General features: G+C 40.7%; 1 protein-coding gene across 1 annotated transcript in view; it reads right to left on the bottom strand.

Moving 5' to 3' along the window:
* The window catches only part of ush2a (Usher syndrome 2A (autosomal recessive, mild)), a 217,029-nt gene that overhangs the window by 135,351 nt on the left and 59,249 nt on the right, over nt 1-22,429 (bottom strand). Inside the window, exons 20-27 of the mRNA XM_039614175.1 lie at nt 20,601-20,764; nt 20,275-20,433; nt 19,945-20,173; nt 19,476-19,599; nt 17,828-17,975; nt 14,921-15,202; nt 4,965-5,140; nt 4,593-4,740 (exon numbers count right to left, since the gene is read on the bottom strand). Of these exons, the coding sequence (XP_039470109.1) occupies nt 4,593-4,740; nt 4,965-5,140; nt 14,921-15,202; nt 17,828-17,975; nt 19,476-19,599; nt 19,945-20,173; nt 20,275-20,433; nt 20,601-20,764 (1,430 nt within the window). The remainder of the gene's footprint in view (nt 1-4,592; nt 4,741-4,964; nt 5,141-14,920; nt 15,203-17,827; nt 17,976-19,475; nt 19,600-19,944; nt 20,174-20,274; nt 20,434-20,600; nt 20,765-22,429) is intronic.

Here is a 22,429-nt window from a genome sequence, read left to right on the forward strand (position 1 = left end):
TAATGATCCTCTGGGATCATCAAGGCATTTTCACCCAGAGGACTGCCACTCACTGGATATTCTCTCTCTTTCTGACCATTCTCTGTGAATCCAAGAAGTTATTTTGCATAAAAATCACAGTAAATTAGCAGTTTCTGAAGTACTCAGAAAAGCCCTTCTGACACCAACAACCATGCAGCGTTCAAAGCCACTTAAGTCACCTTTATACCCATTAACCCTTCTCTATACATGTCCACACCATCTCAACCTTGCTTCTCCTACATTGTCTCCAAACTGCTCAAAACTATGCTATCATTTTTACATACTCATGTAAAAATGTCCATTCTGTTCACTCCCAATGAAAATTTTTGCATCTTCAACTTTGCCACCTCCAGCTTGGCTTCTTGTCTTTTTTTAGTGTCACCATCTCCAAACTACACATTATAACAGGTCTCACAACTTATAAACTAGTTAAAAAGTCCACTGCCCTCCCTCTTAGACATTTCCTCTTCTGTCTCTTGTTTTCTTTATTCATCAGCTCCTCAAAGTATATCTTCCATAACTCATTAGTAGACACACTTGTCACTCATTAGTAGATTTACATTTCTATCCTTCAACACAGTAATCTGCTGTATATGCTTTCCAACTCAATCTCTCTGGTTATGTATAAAAGTTCTTTTTCTCCTTCTTCAGTGTCCAGCTTCACATACAACCCACTGTAAGCCTTTGTCACCTCCTGCTACTTTCTTCATCTCCTTGACTATCCCACTGTTTCTTTGCTAACCTCTTCATTTGAATACTTTCTTGTGCTTACTCATTCCACTGCCAAATCTCATTGTCTTCTGTTTCTTTTCTGTCCAAAGGATATGTTTCTTCAGGTTCCTTCAGCACTACAACTATACTTTCTTTGTCATCTGGTGACTCTTCCTTACCACACAGAGCCTGTATCAACTACTCGGCGAACTCTGAACGACATTCGTCCTCTGCCTTCACTCGCTTCCTCTTCTTGATACCTAGAGCCATCATACAAACATCTGATGCTGCCTAGCTACATTTACCCCAGATAATGTAGCCATAATCTACCTGAATGCACCTTCCTCCTTATATATGACCCATGTTTCTTCTTCTTGAAATATGTGTTCAACAGGCAGGTTAGAGGTAGCAGCCAGTTAACATGCCCTCTGTATTTGTGCACCAACATGTCAAATGTCATCCAGTAACTTATTTTCTTTGATAACTTAATCAGTTTTTGCATTACTGGGGATAATTTCTACTAGCATAAATTAATATTAGTTCCCAGCAATGACCTAACTATGGGAACTATAGGATAGTGTTATCGTTGTTGATAGAGTTTGAGTGTTCATGTTTGAATCATAAAAGACAGTTTCTTTCTTACTGACCAGGCTGATTGTAATATCTGCTTGTATATTTTCTGCATGTCATGTATTCATTTATTGTATCTGCTTGTTCATTTACCAAAATGTACTTAACATTATGACACATCCAGTTTGACAAAACCCACTTGCTTTATTATGAGTATACTGAAAAACACACCACACATACACACACAAGGTTAACAGTCCACCAGAAAGGTTAATTTTAGCTGCCGACATGGTAATGAAGCAGCTAAATCATGGGCCAGCTCCCAGGAGCAATCGTGCATGTGCGTGCACACGTGTGTGTGTGTTTCCTGTTTTTACAGCAACTGACATGTCTTAACAGGCTCTTAGCATACAGTTACACCACGCACATAAGCACACCACTTATTGACATGGCGATCCCTTGCCATGCATATTTCTCTTCTCAAGAAGGGCCTCAGGCCAATTATGCGTAAATCAATAAAGTTCCTGTTCTGTTGAGTGGTGTTACAGTGTGAGTGCACGTGTGTGTATGTGTCTCTGTGTGCATGTCTTGTAGAACAAGACTTTATGGATGTAGGATACATAAAACATCACCATCAGACCCTGATTAGCCACTCACTTTACTTTGTGATCAATAACTTTGTGGGAAGATACACACACACTGAAACAATTGCAAATGCATCAACACAGGTGGACAGGAGACCTCTTTCCTTGAGTCGTTACGTCTGTCTCAGCGTGCACGCTAATGTTTAGTCATGTGCTTTGGTGTAACTCCGGTGGATTCACAGATGCTGTCTGTTCACTTACACCAGATGGTAGCTGGCTCTAATGGCCCAGCGTCATGTGTGGAAGATTTATCAGAGCATCTGTATCATGCTCAAGTACACCTTATGAGGAGTACCACTGAATGTGAAGATATTTCTACTACAGAGGTTTTTTCAGGTCATGTTCCTTTCATTCAGCTCAATAGTGCTGATTGCAAGAGAAAAGCTGGAGACCTTTTTGTTGACTAAAGAAGGTTTCAGTCAACAAACAATTTGGTGTCCCAAATAGGAAGGGTTTTTATTAATTGTGCTTCTTTATTAGAAGGGCAAATTTTAAGATGTGCACATACGCAATACGAGCACATATGTACAATTCAAGATTGCCTCTGCCAGGGGAAACGAGAAGCAGAGCAGAAAGCAGTGAGTCAATCCAGATTTTACAGGCTGGGAAAGAGCTCAAATGATGAAAAAAAAGATTAATAAAAAAGTGCTAGCCCCCAGCCTCTCCAGCACCTATGACAAAAATTTAAAAATTCTAGGTGATTTTCAGAAAAGTTGACCTCTGACCTTGAGGTCGAGGTCATTGAGATTTGAACTCATCTGAGACTTTCATTAGATCCACCTATAGTATCAATTAGAAAATCCTAGATGGCATCTTTCTCAGTTTATTGTGTTCACAAGATTTTCAGAAAACTTGACCTCTGACCTTGAGGTTAAGGTCACTCTGACTTGAACTCATTCAAGATTTTTAGTAGCTGCACCTACCAAAATCCTACGCTCCCTCGTTCTCAAGTTATCATATTGACAAACGTGGGTGTCCACGTGTTTGACGACAATACCCCATCAGCCTTATAAAAGCCTCTTTATTTTGGCAGTAGACTTCTAATGGGGTTATTAGTGGTCCAAAAAGTACATAACTGTAGACAACTAACAACAGCATGCAAAAAGAGGCTTTTCCAACAGATGCATATGAAGTAAAACCAAACAAAAATAAAAAGAAGCCAGCAGCTTTTCCGAATTTTTATAATTCTTCTAATTACAACTGCCTACTGATATGCTAATGTGTTTTTATAAAGGAACGTAATAGTATTCCCCCAGTGCATGTTAGATTGAGGTCTTAAAGATTATTGTTAAATATTTTTTGTCAAGTTCCAAGATTATTGCTAAACTGAAAGAAGAAAAAGTGATACGAGATCTGATGCAGCAGAAGCTTAACACCCAGTGGAGGAGCAAACGCTATGCAAATTGTTTTGAGATTAAAAAAAAAAAAATCTGCTAAACGGCATATGCCATTATCATTTCTTATAGTTGAAACAAGAGACATCTTTGGCGCTGGATGAAACAAAACGGTGGCAACAGATGTGGCTGTTAAAAATACATTCAAAAAGTCAACTGGGTACAATAAGCCATATTGAACTGTACTGTATTACAGTCAAGAGAAGTCTTTGGAATCACTTAAAATAAACATTGTCGCTGTGTCAACAGATGTAGCCATTAAAAATACATTTAAAAAGTCCACCAATTACAATACGAAGCATCATTCATCACAATAAACACAAGGAATGACTTTTTGAGAATTGTATGAAATGAAAATATTCCCTATGTCAACAGATGTAGCTGTTCAGAATATGTTCAAAAGCTGAATTCCCTGAGCAAGTATTTATAGATGAAAGGTTTTTGTTTTACAACTCTGCGCGCCCATTGTCTATTCACCTAAAGAGATAAACAAAACAAAAAAGACAAAAACATAACATGAGCAGCAAGCGTAGACACCGTGAGTGAACAGATGGAAAAGTGTGTTGCAGGGTCAAGTGCGCCTCTGAGTGCAATATGTATATTTCAGAGTGATTCATGTTCCTCTGCTGCCATGTGCTATTTGTGTGTGAGTGAAAGAGCCCAGCAGATAGCAAGTGAAAGATGGACAGGGAGGGGGGGCTGAGAAAGCAACAGACTATCAAGACAGACAGAAAAAGACATTAAATCAGAATTCTGTGTGTGTCTATGTCACCGTCCACTGATCAATTAGTGCTCATCTAGGCACCAGAGATTTGTGCCTGAGTTATTAAACATAGCTAATTCATCCTACTTCCATAAAGGTTATAAATCCACAGAAGAGCGAGAGGGATTGTATATGTGTTTCTGTAATTCTGTGTGTGTTTGATTCATGGCCAGCAGGAAGTGTGTGCTACGCCACATTTTTCTCCTTGTAATTAACAGTAAATTGTTTTTACTGCCGTGCACCATGAATATCCCCCCTAGTTAACATGACCAATGCTGTCGCCACTCAAGTACCTGATGACTGACTGAGTGCTTTCGGGTGTGTGTGTGTCTGTTTGTGTGTGCATATGTCAGAGGTTTGTTTTCCAGTTGTTTTGCAAACACCACAGTATGTAAAATAACTACTATTATACTTTAAAAAGACAATATTTGGGAACTATCAGTATTTGTTTATGTCTGTGTGTGTTTTGCATAAATATTTATGCTCTACCTGCTGGTAAGGTCCATCCAGTGCTTGGCAAACTGGTAATGCAACCTGCTTTTGTGCAGAGTGTGACAGTGAAGTTGTACACGTGATAAGGTTTCAATCCTTTCACTACGTAAACTGGCTGTGATGATGGGCCCACTCTATGCAACACCTGCAAACACAGGGACAAGGAATAAAAACTTAGACAAACAGAAGAAAGCAAAGAGACTATCCCATTGTGAAAAGTTAGTGAAAATGACCTAATACGAAAGCATTTATCTTCAAAATAAATGTCATTTGCTGTATATTACATTTCTGCCAGGTGAGCTCTTTTTTTTTTTTTTTTGGTAGGTTGTCCTGCCAATTATCTCCAGTTTTACATGTGAGTGTGCTTACCTGACTAATAACCGGAGGGGCATATGGATTGTTGGTCTGTTCGGTGAGCAGGTTGACCCGATATTCTGTCACCAGTCCTCTGGCGATGACCCCGTGGTCTTCAGCAGTGCTCCAGGTTACTTTAAGACTGGTGGATGACAGTGCGTACACTTCTGGAGGAGCCATAAACTCTGGCACTGGAAACACATATTACACTGTTTTCATTATCAGACCTCCATGCCACAGATCAGCTATTTACAGAGACCACAAAGAGCATAGGCATATCCTAAGCTAACACACAAGTTATTACAGGGTAAAGTAAATCTGATTGCAAGCTAACACTCTAATACACGTTGTGACTTTTCAGGGGTCCATAGATTAGGCATTTGTCTATCTGTATACAGATGTTATTTCAATGCAGCCAAAATTATGTATAAAGCACCATTATAAAGATTTTAATCAGAGACATTTACACCGAGGAAGACCGCAACCTGGTCTCTGAACAACAGCTCTTTCCTGCTAATTTCTCCTTATCTAGCTTACAAACTTGTAACAAACTGAAAACAAAGTCACCAATGCGAAAAAATATTTTTATAGCAGGGTAACTAATTAGCAAATCAGCAATCTGCAGCCCAGCGGACACCAAGTACAGTTTCAAGTGTGACTTGAGTCCACTTTGAGTGGACTTTTTCACTAATTTTCAGTGCACTCCTTGCGCCTGACCATTTTCATAGGAATATTTCTCTTTTCTAACCCACTTCACAATGACCTGATTCAAGCATAAAAAAGGCACCTAACTGAAGGGATGAACCAGAGTTGTGTCTACACAGGTACGCAACTTAACTAAACATAAACCAATATATAAAAAGTATCTTTAGACACTTTGTTACAAGGAGCCTGTCACAAAAGACATAATTTGTCCAATTTCTTTAGTTGGATCTATAAAAAAACCAAACAAGTTTGACAGTCAAACTTGGTTATCTGTGTGTGTGTGTTTTTTTTAAAAAGACAGCACTTACAGAGTTATCGTAGATAAATTCTGATGAATCGCAATAGGTTATTTCCCACTGCCCAATATCTTTTAAAACTGAGCAAGTACATCATGGTTAGCGCAGAAAATGACAACAGTGTTGTGTTGATATGAGTCAGTGTACTGTAGCTCACTCAATAGTCTTTTTTGTCCTCTCCTTCTTTCTCTCTTCTTTATATGACAGTAATCATTGAAATATTTTTTTTTTATCTTATTACAATTGGAATTTGTTTAAATGATTGGATAAGCTATCTTGCTCCATACAAAACCCATGAAAAATTATAATCAAAGATAAGGCAATATTTTCTTAATTTATAAACATAGATGTACCTGCTTGTAATAAATAGAATCAGTAGATTAAAAACATTAACTACTGTAATTACAAGCCCAAATTACTCTAACCCATCCAAAATCAGAATCTTGGCGATAAGCCTGGGCTCTGTCATGGTCTGGGGCTGCAATCCAGTCAGTGGTGCTGAATGCAGAAAAGTACCATTAGATTTTGATCAAGCATGCAATACCATCTGGAAAGCCTCTGATTGGCAAACGCTTCATTTTTCACTATGACAATGATCCCAAACACGGCCAATGCTGTAAAAGTATACCTGGCTAGAAAAACACACAGTGGAATACTATCAGTCATGGACTGGCCTCCCCAGAGCCTGGACCTCAACATTAATGAAGCAGTGTGGCATCATCATGATAGAGAACGGAACAAAAACCTGCCAACATCCAAAGAAGAACTTTGGAAAGTCCTTCAAGAAGCCTGGAAAGCAATTCCTGAAGTTTACTTCAAGAAATAACAAGAACGCTTACTTACCTAAGAGAGTTCAGGCTGCTTTGAGAACTAAAGGTGGTCATACTAAAGATTATTTTCAAGTTTGTTAGAATTGTAACATGTGTTTGAAAGTTTAAATACACTGTTGCACCACTTTCCCAACAAACATGGAGAACACAACACTCCAGGATAACAAAGGTCCAAGGTCTGTCCTCCTGCCTTTCAAACCTCAGGAAGGTTTTGAAAAATCCATGACTCTCCTTCCCAGACATGCAAGTGGTAACCAACCTTGTTCTGCATTAAACTATTACAAATACAATTCCAAACTGCTCCTGACGTGATGCTTATTGCTTATTTACCTTTATTGACATGATGTATATTTTCTATGCAACTACTGCTTTTTTAGTCATTCATTCAGTCACTGCGTCTTTTATCCTATGTGTATTTAGTGCCAGGGTTTGGTTATAGTTATGTCTTTGTTTGTAAGATGAGGAATGTTATGATTCAGTGTTATGGATATTTTTTGTACTGTGTTTTTTGGTCTGCCACACCAGAGGGTGGCATAGTTTGTGTCCTGTGTTATTGCTGCTATGTGAGTTCCAGGTGGAGGCTGACCATTGGTGGAGGACTGCGAGAGGCCGGCTATAAATGAGGACCCTTCTCAACTGGCACGCCCCCCGGCCTACTTCCTGTTCCCAACGAACTGTGCATGTGGCTGCGTGTGAATTTGTATTCTGGAAGCTTTTTCCGTGTTGTAAATAGTGTTGTATATAGATGTAAATAGTTGTCAATATTTAATTTTACTCGGTAGCTGTAGGGGTGAGAAGCCATTTTTCTTTGGGAACCTTTTCTCCTGTTTTTGGTTAGGGAGGCAGGTAAGACACCTGTAATTTTCTTTTGGGGTTTTCTGTGAAGGTAAGCCAGCTGCATTTCATTTCTAGAGTTTTTTGGTTTGTTGTTTTGGCCATGCTCACCCTGACGCCCGCTACCTTTTGGGCCTTAATAAACTGACTGGCTGTTGTGAAATCCGTGGCAGTTGTCTTTTGGTTGGTCTTCCTTGAGAGCAGGGAGTGTGGGGGCAGTTCTCCTTATTTTTATTTTCCTTATGTTGCGCTTGGTTCCCTGGGCTGGGGTGTAACATAATTGGGGCTAAATCCATCTTTTTTTTTTTTTTTTTTTCGTCGGGTTGGCTTGGAGTGTGGGCTGTTTTGTGCTTTGTTCTTTTTCGTTGCTGTTGTCACGGGTGGGTTACCTGTATTCTTGGTTGGCTTTTCTGGTTGGCAGTTTTTTCTTGTGTGGGAGGGTGTGTGTGTTAGTATGGAATTTAAATTGGAGGATTTCACTTTAGGCCCAACTGAAGAAAAGTTGGACAGATGTAAAAAGGATGACCTCATTCTTATTGCCAATTTCTTTGATGTGACTGTGCCATTGAATGCAAAGAAAAAGGAGCTTAAAGAGCTCCTGTGTATTAAACTGCATGAAAGGGGGTTGTTTGGTGAGCCAGGTCCTGCAGAGGGCGTTGAGCTGGGTGCTGTTGCTGGTATTCCTGCCCCACTGAAAAATCTCCCTCCTCAACCTGGCCCTTCTGCGGAAGAGCTGCAGTTAACGCTGCGCATAAAGGAGGTGGAGTTAAAGAAGCAGCAGTTGGAGGTGGATGCCATGCACTTAAGGGTGAGGGCTCTGGAGATAGAGAGGGGAGCCTCTGTATCTGCCAGTCCTCCTACACCTCAGTCAGCTCCGCAGTCACCATCCCCGCAGTCACCATCCCCGCGGTCACCATCCCCTAAGCCAGAAGACAGCTTTGATGTAAGTAGGCACATCAAATTAGTCCCTGCATTTAGAGAAATTGAGGTAGACTCTTATTTCACAGTGTTTGAGCGCATTGCAGGGGCACTACACTGGCCAAAGAATGTATGGTCTCTTTTACTTCAATGCAAATTGGTGGGGAAAGCTCAAGAGGTATGCACAGCTCTTTCACTTGAGGACAGTTTGGACTATGACATTGTGAAAGCTGCTGTCCTGCGTGCATACGAGCTTGTGCCAGAAGCTTACAGGCAAAAATTTAGAGGTCTTAGAAAAACTGCCAGCCAGACTTATGTAGAGTTTGCCAGGGAAAAGAAAACTCTGTTTGATAGGTGGTGTTAGGCTACCAAGGTAAAAACCTTGGATGATTTGCGTGAGCTGGTGTTGTTGGAGGAGTTCAAAAGTCAACTCCCAGAGAAAGTAGCAACCTACTTAAATGAACAAAAGGTTACAACTCTTGCCGCTGCTGCTGTACAGGCCGATGAGTTTGCGTTGACACACAAAAGTGTGTTTTCATCTCCTGTTCACAGCCCACCAAACTCAGTCAGTCCAAAAATCTGGTCACCAAAGAACACCCGCAGTATCACATCCGCAACCACTGAAAATAGAGAGTGCTACTATTGCCATGAGCAAGGACACCTCATTGCTGCCTGTCCCGTTCTTAGGAGAAAGGAACAGTCCAGGAAGACTAAATCTCCTTCCCCAGTCAGCTTTCTGCAAACCAGTCCTTGTGCTTTAGAAGGGGTGACTGTACTTAAAACTGAAAAGGACAGGATAGATGACGAGTTCAAACCGTTCGTGTCAAAAGGTTTTGCTTCTTTGGTGGGAGAAGAGAAGAAGGTTGCTGTTAACATTCTGCGTGATACTGGGGCAAAACAGTCACTCATTTGTGAGGGTGTTTTACCTTTTTCAGCCCAATCGTATTGTGGCGCCGACGTGTTAGCATGGGGAGTTGAAATGGGGGTTATGCGTGTGCCATTGCACTCTGTGCAGCTGTCGTCACAGTTCGTATCAGGGGAAGTTAAACTTGGGGTGCGACCTCAGTTGCCAGTTGAGGGCATTGACATCATTCTCGGGAATGATTTAGCTGGATGCAAAGTTTTTCCTTTGCCCGAGGTAGTTGAAACACCAATAGCAGACACAAGTGCCTCTGATGTCACCGCAGCAAACTGTGATTCTTTGTTTCCTGTGTGTGCTGTGACGCGTGCACAGGCATGCAAGTATGGAGAGTTTGTGGATCTTAGCGACTCTTTCCTAAGTGATTCAGATCCAACAAGCTCGCCACCCAACTGTGAAAGTACCCCTGTGTCAGTAGAGCTTCAGCCTGATGAGAAAGCTCTGACACTCCCAGTAGAAAAAAACAAACTTATAGAAGCCCAGAAAAATGATGAGAGCTTGTCATCTTGTTGGGTTTCTGTGACAGAGCCTAAGTGTGGGAAATCTGCGTCTTACCTCATTGAGGATGGGGTGCTGATGCGCTACTGGACACCCAGTTCTGGCTGCACACATGAGGGAGTGCAGCAAATTGTTGTTCCACAGTCATTCCGTTCCCAGGTCCTAAGCTTAGCACATGACCACATCATGTCCGGTCACTTGGGAATCACAAAAACATACAACCGTGTCCGCCGTTACTTCTTCTGGCCTGGTCTCAAATCTGATGTAGCAAAATTCTGCCGCTCGTGCCATACATGTCAGCTTGCCGGTAAACCAAATCAGGTGATTCCGGCAGCTCCGTTAAAACCCATCCCAGTCGTTGGGGAACCATTTGAGCATGTCATTGTTGACTGTGTTGGTCCTCTTCCAAAAACAAAGTCCGGAAACCAATACCTCCTCACCATGATGTGTACTGCCACCCGTTATCCTGAGGCCATTCCGTTGCGCTCATTAAAAACACGTGGGATTGTGAAAGCACTTGTTAAGTTCTTTTCTACCTTTGGACTGCCTAAACGCATCCAAACAGATCAGGGCACAAATTTTATGTCTAAAATCTTTGCCCAGGTCATGACAGAGCTCGGTGTCACCCATCACACTTCTAGCGCGTATCACCCGGAGAGTCAGGGTGCATTAGAAAGGTTCCACCAAACTCTGAAAAACATGCTTCGCAAATTTTGCACTGAGTCAAGCCGTGAGTGGGATGAGGGGTTGCCACTACTGTTGTTCGCCGTCAGAGAGACATGCCAGGAGTCTTTGGGGTTCAGTCCAGCTGATTTAGTTTTTGGCCACACGGTGCGCGGTCCGCTACGTCTTTTGAAAGAGAAATTTCTCTCAGATAGGCATCGTCCAAAAGAAAACATTCTGGACTATGTTAGTTTGTTTAAAGAGAGGCTGCATAATGCCTGCAATTTTGCTCGTGACGCGCTAGCAAAGGCTCAGGTCAGAATGAAAACCCATTTTGATAGAAAGTCTGTAGCACGGATGTTCCAGTCAGGTGATCGCGTGTTGGTTTTCTTGCCTGTCGTTGGTTCTCCCCTGCAGGCAAAGTTTTCCGGTCCGTATGTCATTGAGCGCAAACTAAGTGAAACCGATTATGTTGTGTTAACCCCTGATCGTAAGAAGAAAAGTCGCGTCTGTCACGTCAACATGCTGAAGGAGTACATTGATCGTGAACGCTCTAGTCTGTCACCTATTGTGTCAGTGTCCGTCTCTCAACCCTTATATAGTCCCTGCGATGATGGGTTGGACGACAGGCACAGCTCTGTTTCTGGTGCGCGTCTTAGGAACTCTGAAATCTTGGCTGATTTGGATGTCTATTTAGCACATCTGTCTGATCCCGCCAAATCTGATGTCCGTGAGCTCATTAAAAATGACCCAACTCTGTTTGGTGATATCCCCACTCAAACGCATGTACTAAGTCACGATATTGATGTGGGTGATCACAAGCCCATAAAGCAACATGCATACAGAGTAAATCCCACTAAGCGTGCCATAATGCAGCAAGAAGTCCAGTGTCTTCTTGACCATGGTTTTGCTCTTCCCAGTAATAGCTCTTGGAGCTCACCATCACTTCTCGTCCCAAAACCCGATCAAACCTCCCGTTTCTGTAATGACTTCCGAAAAGTAAATGCTGTTACAAAACCAGACTCTTTCCCACTCCCGCGCATGGATGACATGGTCGACCGTGTCGGATCAGCAACTTTCGTGACCAAGCTTGATCTCCTAAAGGGATACTGGCAGGTTCCGTTAACTGACCGTGCATCCAAAATCAGTGCCTTTGTTACGCCTGACCATTTTTTGCAGTATACCGTCATGCCGTTCGGATTAAGAAATGCCCCAGCCACCTTCCAGCGACTGATGAACACTGTGTTACATGGAGTCAGAAATTGTGAAGTATATCTGGATGATATAGTGGCCTATTCATCCACTTGGACTGAACACCTCAAAACCCTTAGCGAAATATTTGACCGCCTGCGTGATGCCTCCCTGACATTAAACTTGGCTAAATGTGAGTTTGGAAAAGCTGTGGTAACCTACCTAGGCAAGCAAGTAGGACAGGGTCGAGTCCTCCCTGTTGCCGCAAAAGTGCAGGCAATAGTAGACTTCCCAGCTCCTCAAACGTTGCTATGAAAGCTGCGTGCTTTTTTAGGCATGGCCGGTTACTACCGCAGTTTCTGCAAAACTTCTCTGAGGTAGTAGCCCGTTAACCAGCCTTGCCAGTCCAAAGTCACCATTCGTGTGGTCAGAGACATGTCAGTTTGCCTTTGAAGCTGCCAAGGCTCTCCTCTGCAGTGCTCCTGTACTTGCCGCCCCGGACTTTACACGTCCCTTCAAGCTCGAGGTAGATGCCAGTGCTTTGGGGGCTGGTGCAGTGCTCCTGCAGGAGGATGAACATGGCCTTGACCATCCTGTCTGTTTCTTTTCAAAAAAATTCATAAAACACCAGCTACATTACAGCACGATTGAAAAGGAGGCTTTAGCCTTGCTGCTCGCCTTGCAGCATTTCGAAGTGTACCTTGGGTCCAATCCTCTTCCAACAATGGTATTTTCCGACCACAACCCCCTTGTGTTCTTATCTCGGATGCAGAACAGCAACCAACGCCTCATGCGCTGGTCTTTACTCCTCCAAGACTTTAACATTGAAATCCGTTGCAAGAAGGGCTTAGATAATGTCATGGCTGACGCGCTGTCTAGATCATGAATCAAACTTTCTGTTCAGGACGGAAAGTTTGTTCTTGGTTTGGGGGGTATGTTATGATTCAGTGTTATGGATATTTTTTGTACTGTGTTTTTTGGTCTGCCACACCAGAGGGTGGCATAGTTTGTGTCCTGTGTTATTGCTGCTATGTGAGTTCCAGGTGGAGGCTGACCATTGGTGGAGGACTGCGAGAGGCCGGCTATAAATGAGGACCCTTCTCAACTGGCACGCCCCCCGCCTACTTCCTGTTCCCAACGAACTGTGCATGTGGCTGCGTGTGAATTTGTATTCTGGAAGCTTTTTCCGTGTTGTAAATAGTGTTGTATATAGATGTAAATAGTTGTCAATATTTAATTTTACTCGGTAGCTGTAGGGGTGAGAAGCCATTTTTCTTTGGGAACCTTTTCTCCTGTTTTTGGTTAGGGAGGCAGGTAAGATACCTGTAATTTTCTTTTGGGGTTTTCTGTGAAGGTAAGCCAGCTGCATTTCATTTCTAGAGTTTTTTGGTTTGTTGTTTTGGCCATGCTCACCCTGACGCCCGCTACCTTTTGGGCCTTAATAAACTGACTGGCTGTTGTGAAATCCGTGGCAGTTGTCTTTTTGGTTGGTCTTCCTTGAGAGCAGGGAGTGTGGGGGCAGTTCTCCTTATTTTTATTTTCCTTATGTTGCACGCCGGGTTTCCCTGGGCTGGGGTGTAACAGGAATAAGTGTTTCATAAATACAATGATTTTGTGTTTCTGTTCTTAACAACCCCAACTCATATCACTTGTTATCTAATTTTAGGTTTGCTTCTAACTTTTAGTTATTCATTATCAGCCTATTATGTTTATTAAGCCAACTCTTGAAGTGGCATGGAGATGCAGGGGTTAGCACTGCTGCCTCACAAGAACTTCTGTAAGTTCTATGTCTCATCTTCATTTGGTATTAGCAAACAGGTACGTCATCTCATAACTTATTAGAAAAGTGAGAATACATTCAAAACATTGACTGTATTCTCTCTGTTTTAGTAGATTATTAAATTTGGGTCCACATTAATTTCACCACTTGTCCTGTGAGTATCAGCTAGTGACTCTAACATTCTCTAAGAAGATGTGCGTCTGACAGTTTAACCTAAAATGTGCCGGCTGAACCTGCAAAATTCATTTTTCATTACTTAATAACTTGGTGATTTTTTTTTCTTTGACTACCACATAAAAAAAAAATAAAATAAAATACAAATTCTAATAAAAAGACAAATTCAGAGAGGTTAGTGGATATTATGTGGTCTTAATGGATTTAAGTATTTGATAATTCTACGGTTGTGATAGCCACTGTTACATGACAGATTAGAGAGAAGGATTCTTTATTCTACTGTTGATGCCATCTAACTGTGAAATATGCTGTGAAATGTGATTCATGGTAGACATAACCACAATCATATTCTCTCTTTCTAACTCGGCACATGTACGCGCACCAACACTGACACACATCCCACATTCAAAATGGTGTTATCATATGCTTGTTATCCAGACACATAGCTTAGAGTGACGTTGGAGGCAATCATTTAGTCCTAATGAGCCATATCATCCCTTTGAAATTCAAATACCTTAATGAGTTTCCCCTCCCCCACACGCAGTTTTTCTTTCCTCCTTCCTTCCCCGCTTTCTTTTTCTACAATCTATCTCACAAATACTCACTAATTTTAATATAGTACAAAAGATTATTTAACCAACAGCAATGGCATCTGGTGTGTAGCTACATTTTAACCAAAACGTCACTCAATTCCAATTTGTTTTTAGATCTGGGGTCCATCAGTTATTGACAGGCCTTAATTTAACATTTTAAGTTAAAAATTTAACTTATAATTTTAAGCAAGCTCTTTGGAGTTTCTGAATGTGAATCATTTTGTGTGAATATAGCTGTAATACAGTATCAGATTTTTCTGATTCAGCCATGGAAGGCCATGAAAGGAAAACCTAGCTTAAAAAAGCCATAATGGACACACCACTGAGTCATTGATGGTTGCCAGCTGGACAAAAGTCAGCCCTTTAACACTGAAATGGAACCGCTATCTTTGGGCAAGCCCCTTTCTGATAATTGCCCAGAAAACATTAACCACTGAAGGTTTTTGTTTCACACAGCTACAGTGCCTAACTAGATTTTACTTGGTTATTTCACTGAATCCTTAACTTACTTTAAATACACCCGGTGAGTAAAAGTCAGCTTTTGAAATCATGAACACGAGATATACAAACCTCCCTCCATGGTGCGTGCTGAGGTCCACCCAGATGTACAACTTCCTGCAATATTGGTGCTTACAACTCTCATCTGGTATGTTGAAAAAGCCTCTAGACCAGTTACATTAGTACTGGTCTCAGGGGGTGACATTATGCTTTTATTGGCTGGGTTGGAACTTAAGGAGACACTTGGATCCAGCCAACCAGAGCTGAAAAACACTCTCTTTTCAATAGCAAGACTCGAAAGGTTCTGTGACTCCACTGGCCCATGAAGAAAGACCTCATACTTTGTGATAACACCTGTACAAAAAGAAAACAAATGTTAAATCAGTCTCTGAGATTACCTCTGATGTCTGCTAAAACAAAAGCTCTTCACCGAAACAATTATTTAGGAACTTAAAGAAGGAAAGCAACAGCTGCAGCTGCAGGGTTTGTTAGGAAAATACTGTCTGCACAGTTTATTTGTGGCCTAACACAACACTTTAGTTATTGTTAATAACAGTAACAATAGTCCTTTCAAATTCATATCCTGATTACTAAAAATGTTGAAGTAAGAAAAACTGAGAATACTAATTAGTAAGTAGTATTGCATGCAATGCAGTTTTGTTGATGACTTGTTAAAATGAAAACAACAGAAATGTGTTAAAATGAGGAGAGAGCACCATGAACATACAAGTAAGAAATCTACAGATCCTCTGTGTACGGTTAAAGGTTTTCAGTTGTTGTGGTTATAAAATAATGCTTCAAATGATAGAAATATAAATTATAAATAAAAACAAATACGATAATACAAATGCCTGTTTTGGTAGCTTTGTTTGCCCTGTGCTTAACATGCTCTTACTTCATTCCTTTACTGTTCTTTGATGTCAATGAGGTCTTTATTCGTTATACTTTAAATGATTAGGTATTATGTATAATACCTAATCATTAGCATTCTAGACATCTCATCTTAAGTCTACATTTTAGAGATTTTACATTTTAGAGACATAAATAAGGACCTTTTAACAAATGTGTTCCCATGTGATGACGTCCTTTTGTTTTTTAATTCAACTGCTGCACCAACCTCCTTTTATAATTAAATGCTGTCCTTTGTTTTTTTTTGTTTTTGGTATATTCATAGTATTCTTCTTATGTATTTCACGCATGTGTTATTTTGAGACAGGTGGGGATTATGTCTCCTCCCCCCCCGTCCTCATCATTAATGATCAAGTCCAGTATTTACCTGGGCGCGACTTAACCAATTAACCAATACCTACCTGTTATATGTCAGCTGATCTATCTATGAAGACTTGATTGGTTAATTTGAATTTTTTTCTGTTTCCTGTCTTGTATTTAAGCAATCTTCTACAATGTTTTACTATGACCCAGATGAAGGCCACAAGCCGAAACGCGTTGGTCAGTCAATAAAGTTGTTCATCTTCCCTTAAGTGTTGCTGGAGTTCCTGCATTGTGAATTCTTTCATCCTCTCCATGCACCTTGGAAGTAGGTGAAGTTGTGCCAGAAATTTTTGCTGTGATTATGTATAATATAAGAAGTGTAGCTTCTACAACTGCAACAAATTTAGTTTATTAGAAATCTTAATAGAAATCTTAACAACAGTTAACTATCCTTAGCCAATCAAACTACTCTCTGGAACTCCTAATAACTGCATCACTAGTAGATCGTTAAATGTTGGAAAATAGAAAATCTATAATAGATATATTCATCCTTTAGCAGTATTTACTCTCCAAGTTCATAGAAAAAGTTAAAAGCTTATATAAATTATAAAATTAAATGAATCAAAAATGAAAAACTTGTGCCAAAAAGCAGAAGACATGTTACACAGCAAAAAATAAGGTACAAACCCACCATTGTGGAGAGTCTCCACATTTGCAAATAAGTACTGAGCAGGTCTCAGCAATACTGCTAACCAGATACACGTTATGATGTCTGGCCCTCCACTAAATGAGGAAAAACAAAAACTGGTGTAGGCAGATGCATGCATTTTAAAACTGATCATTTCCACCCGAACACCACTTCAGTTTCTTATTATTTTCACAGAAGCACTGACCACACAGGCAAGAATAGCCGTATTATAAAAGGGTTACTTTAACTCGACTTCTCATTGAATGCTTTAGTTTGAATACACGGAGCTGGGACGACTGAAACTAACATAAAGATTGCCTGATAAAGACCGAGAGCAAAATCAAAATGGAGAGGTGAGAAGGATGCTAAATGATTAACTAATGACAATGAAATGACACACAAAACCAAATTAAGTGAGCTTTATATGACACTGCGAGGGAAACAGATCAACAGATGGAGAGGGGAAAAAAAGAGACAGAAGCAGAGAGAAACCCAGGTTAGAGGGCTTTGTTTTACACTGAGCCTTAGAGCCAATACAAAGCTCTCTGGATTTACAAAAGGCAGTTCCAGTTCAGTGTGTAGTTCTGTGTGTGTGTGTGTGTGTGTGTGTGTGTGTGTGTGTGTTGGTTTAAGTTGACTCTCATGTGTCTTGAATGACACAGCCCTGAAGCTTTGCCACTAGGTAAGTGTTTCATGTACAAAATGTGTGTCATTTACTCTACTGTATTATTAATTTTGAAACAGGCATTAACATTATAATGCAATTGTTATTTACTTAAAATAAACAATGTATTCTTAATTGCAAAGCTATAAGCAATTTTTTTCTCTTGGCAGTGAGACCTTCTATGATGCATGGTATGTAGACAGTGATACTGCTGCAGAATGCTAAGGGTTACGTTGGGAGTGACCAGGATGGACAAGAGAAGGTCACAGAGAAGTGTTATAGATAAAGTGAAAGAGTACAAGCAGAGAGTTGGTGTGACAGAACAAGGAATAATGTAACATGGATAAAAAGAAGAACAGTAAGTATTACACATTAGATGAGATTACCATACGAGTGTGTGTATTTGTGATCATACCATTAGGCTCACTGGGGGGCTCCCAAGAAGCATGCAGAGTATGAGGTCCTATGGCAGTGATTCTAGGAGGGGGCTGGTTTTGTGGGGGGGCAGAGGCTGTCAGAAGAGACAGCGGTGGGCTAGAAGTGCACCCCCCAGAAGAACACGCCTGTTGAAAAGGTTAAACAGTTTTCATTGTCATTTTTTAGTCCGTAAATTATGTAAGCTTACTTTCTATATTATTTTAAAGCTATAGCTACCATCAGCCACAACATTAAAAACATAGATGGGTGAAAAACTGTGATGGCTCTAGGAAAGAGTATATTTAAATAGCAAGCCTTGTGTGGTGGTCCGTTAATGCAGTGTGTAGTAACTACCATCGTGCTCCAACTGATGAACCAGTGACTGTGTCACTGGCATACAAGTCCCATTGATTCACGTCTGACGTAAAGGCTGACATAAGTGGTTCAGTCTCACAGAGGAACTGCACAAATTACAGAAACCCTTAATCCCACTGTCCCACTGAAAGCACCATTATGGGCATGTAAGTATCTTAAAAGAATAATGAAAATGGAAGAAGGTAGCAAAATCGGGGGCCGGTTTCACAACAATAACTGGTTTCTAAGGTTAGACCTGTTTCTTGTTTAGTTTAATGCAGACTGCTTCACAAAAACTGATTAACCAGTGACACTCAACATAAAAAGAGCAAAGAAATGTGAAAAAGTTTCTGAAGAACACCTTAAACCACTGGCAATATGCACCAGTGACAACATTGTTAGTGGTTTTCATTTGCCCAAGACAACTATGCTCAGCATGAATGAAGAATTAATAGCAGCACAAATGCATGCCACATTAGGAAGCCCTGCTTATTATTATCATTATTATTATACTCTCCACTGAATTTTCCAAGCAAAATGTCTTTGTGACTGTTTGATTTTCCCAAAAGGCAACGATTTTCTGTTACAAAAGTTCTTCTCATTATAGTAAATGACTAAACAGATGAAGACAGACATCAATCTGAAGTCTGACTATTTAGTTATTCTAAGCCATAGACAAAGATGGCAGACAAAGCCATCTGCTGAGACCCCCCAACCAGTCTTAGCAGATATCCGCCCCTCCCTGAGCCTGGTTCTGCTGGAGGTGTCTTCCTGTCAAAAGGGAGTTTTTCCCTCCCACTCTCGCCAAAGCGCTTGCTCATAGGGGGTCATATGGGGTTTTCTCTGTTTTCTTTGTATTATTGTATGGTCTTTACCTTACAATGTAAAGTGCCTTGAGACAACTGTTGTTGTGATTTGGCACTATTTAAATAAAACTTAATTGAATTGAAAAGTTTTTTTAATGGTTTTGTAAAACCAATCCCTAATGACTGGATTCTATGAATACCCCTTCTTGGAAATGTTGTTTTCTGATTGTATTTTACAGCAGGGTAATAAAATAGGACAGGATAAAGAGTTCAAGGAGTCTTATCAATGGGTGCCTCAACTCCAAAGTTACAGGACTGGTTGCCTGATACGATGGGACATATAGGATTGCATCATAGTTTAGACCTGTTTTCGGAAGATGAGGAGGACCTACACCATATTAGTCAGGTGGTTTTAACATTTTCGCTGATTAATACATATCTTTGCACTCAGTTGTGCCATAAACAGTGGACATTTGTCATACCTACCTCTAGTATTACAGTATATTGGGTGAAGGGCTTTAAACCACTTGCTGCAGCTTCTGTAGATAAGCCTGTGTAGTGAATGGCAGGCTCTGCTTCACTAGATGACTCCATGGAGGATAACACAAACCTATGCATGACAACAATAGTAATAAGTATTTCTTTTTGTCTGTATTTCTTCATTGCTCACAATCACTCAACATCTTTCAGTTAAAACTAGTGCTGGAACATCACAGAGGCCTACAGCATAAGATGCATACCACGTAAACTGTACGGTCACTGGTTCAAAATAAAGACAGTGATTTAAAGCAATGGAAGCAGGCTGCTGGTGCACATCACATCCCAGTTTCTCCTACCACATTTGTGGCAGCTGAAAATAGTTTGTGCATTTAAAGACTCATATGTTTCTTTTCCATCCTAAGCAGTATGCCTCTAAGTCTTTAACCACACCTCCCTCTTTTCCCTTTTTACTTACCTCTCCACTGGGCCTGTATTATTTCGTGGTGTGCTCCAGTTAAAGCTAGCACTAGTTGGACCTGGTCTTCCCACAAGATTTAAATGGAGCTGGTCTGCTTCAGGTGGTGCACCTAAAGTTTGATATGAAGCTGATGCACTTGTTGTCGCACCAGCTACGTTAGCTGTTATAAGCCAGTAAGAGTAGTTGGTGAAGGGAGACAGACTAATGTCTTCAAAAGATTCAGGGCCTTAAAGTGGAAAGAACAAAGGAATAGGTAGGAAATTAATTTAGGGAAGAGAAAGACCAAAGAATATTTATACGTGTGTGATAAGCTGTGTTGATACATACTAAAAGGATAGCGACTTTGGACAGTATGCACTGACTGTCCATCCCTAATGAGTGTGTAGTTGAGTATGTGAGAGTTTGGGGAGTCCGGCGGATGCCAAGAAAGACGAATAGATGAGTAACTGAGTGCAACACCTACTGGTGCAGGCTGCTGGGAGGGTGCTGCCCAGAAAGAGACAAAAACAATGATATAAATAAACACACAAAATACAAATTAAAACTTAGAAAAAGTACTATGTTAACTTTCACACTGATGTACTGGGGATTACTGGCTGATTACTGGTATGTTGGTGCGCTGATGTGTGTGTTTATTAACATGTAAAACAGACCTTTAGTGCAGCCAAAGTGGTTCCCAGGATCGAAATGACTTGCCCCAAGTTGACATAAATCACATTTATCTCCAGTTACCAACAGCTTACATGCACAGATCCCTGTGTCCGGATGGCACGAACCATTGATGCTCCCCACTGGATCACATGCACAAGGATGGCATCTGTTTATTAAAAAGAGAAGAAAAACAAAGAAATCTAACTTTCATTTATAACTAAAAAGATATGGTTCACAGTAAGATGCAAAGACAAAAAAAATCAATACACAACATAACACTGGCATAAAAAAACTCTTGATCACTAAAATGATTTTAAGTGACATAATAAAATTCACACTCTGTAGTTTGATAACCGCACAGTAGGAAAAAAAGTAACTTTGTAAATACTACTGACTGGGTGTGTTTCTGTATTGGGGTTGGGTACAAAAGAAAGCAAAGTGCATTGTTAAATCTATCTGCAAAAGTTTGCTCAACTGGGCATGTGTGAGAATGAAAGGTGGTGGATCTTTTCCCTAACACTGTGAGCGAGACTCTCACTGCCATCTAGCCCACCCACCACCCTAAATAGTAGCTGTGAAGCTAACTTTGCCAAAAAAACTGCATTTCCCCTCAAGTTGTCGAAGTGTGAGCGCTGGTGACTATATGTGTGTGTGTGTCTGGCGGTGCATGTGTCTGGGTCAGCAGTGTGGTGTTACCCTCACAGGGGATGGGAAGTGGGTGATCATCCGGCCAGCTACCTCACACCTTAGAGCGCGCGCGCACACACACACACACACACACACACACTTACAATAGTCTGCTTGCAGGAGGATTTTTGGCACACACATGCACAGCACTCCAGCAGAGTAATACTGTACAATCCATGTTACTGTCACACACACATACAGACATTATCCATGTATGTTTTTTTTATTCTACAGCATATTGTACTCATATGTTCTCGGTTGCTCTCCCTCTCTCTCTCCTCTGTCGAAATCCCCCCCCACCAACTACACACAAACACACACACACACACACACACACACACACGCACACACACGCACGCACACACACACAAAACTACACCTTCTTTATTGCTGTGTGAAAAGCCACAGCCTCATAACGAGCCGCAAATTTGTCCTGTCAACTGGTGCTCCCACAAACACACACAGAGGCACAAATACACACACATACAAATGCCATAGTGACTCGACCTTCACTCCATTCCCAAGGAGAAAGAAAACACCAACATCACACCCAGTCTTTCTTTTTTCATCAGCCTTCAAAGTACTGGATGTGTGCGTTACTGAGAGAGAGAGGATTTAAGAGTACCGGCATATAGCATATATCATTTAACCAGATTTTTAACACAGTAAGGTGTTTGTGTAAAAATAAATAATCGAATAGCAAAAAGAAGTAATTTATTTAATTTTTGAGAAAATATTCCAGCAACATGCACATTGTCATTGAGACATTTGTTTACTTTTATGCAACCAGTCTCAAACATGAGACAGGTACATAGGCTGTACCAAAAAAATTTATAGTACCAAATATCTTCTCATTACCATGAGATTCTGCATTTACATATAGTACTTTGCAAAAACCTTGAGCTATACCTAATTTTTTAATAATTTTTTTAAAGGGGCCAGATTTTTTGACCATTTTAATTTTTTCCATAGTGCTTTTCAGCAATAGGTTTGCAAACTTTATTGGAGATTTTCTTCTGGATTGTTTCAGAGGAATCTTTTGCAGTTTGTTAAGCCACTAAATACTGACCTATGAATCAATAATAAGTTATGTTATATTTAAAGTTATAACGTCGATTACATTTTTTCCCACAGTTTTTCGAGG

This window comes from Oreochromis aureus, linkage group 1 (genome assembly GCF_013358895.1).
Source record: "Oreochromis aureus strain Israel breed Guangdong linkage group 1, ZZ_aureus, whole genome shotgun sequence".
Lineage (NCBI taxonomy): Eukaryota > Metazoa > Chordata > Actinopteri > Cichliformes > Cichlidae > Oreochromis > Oreochromis aureus.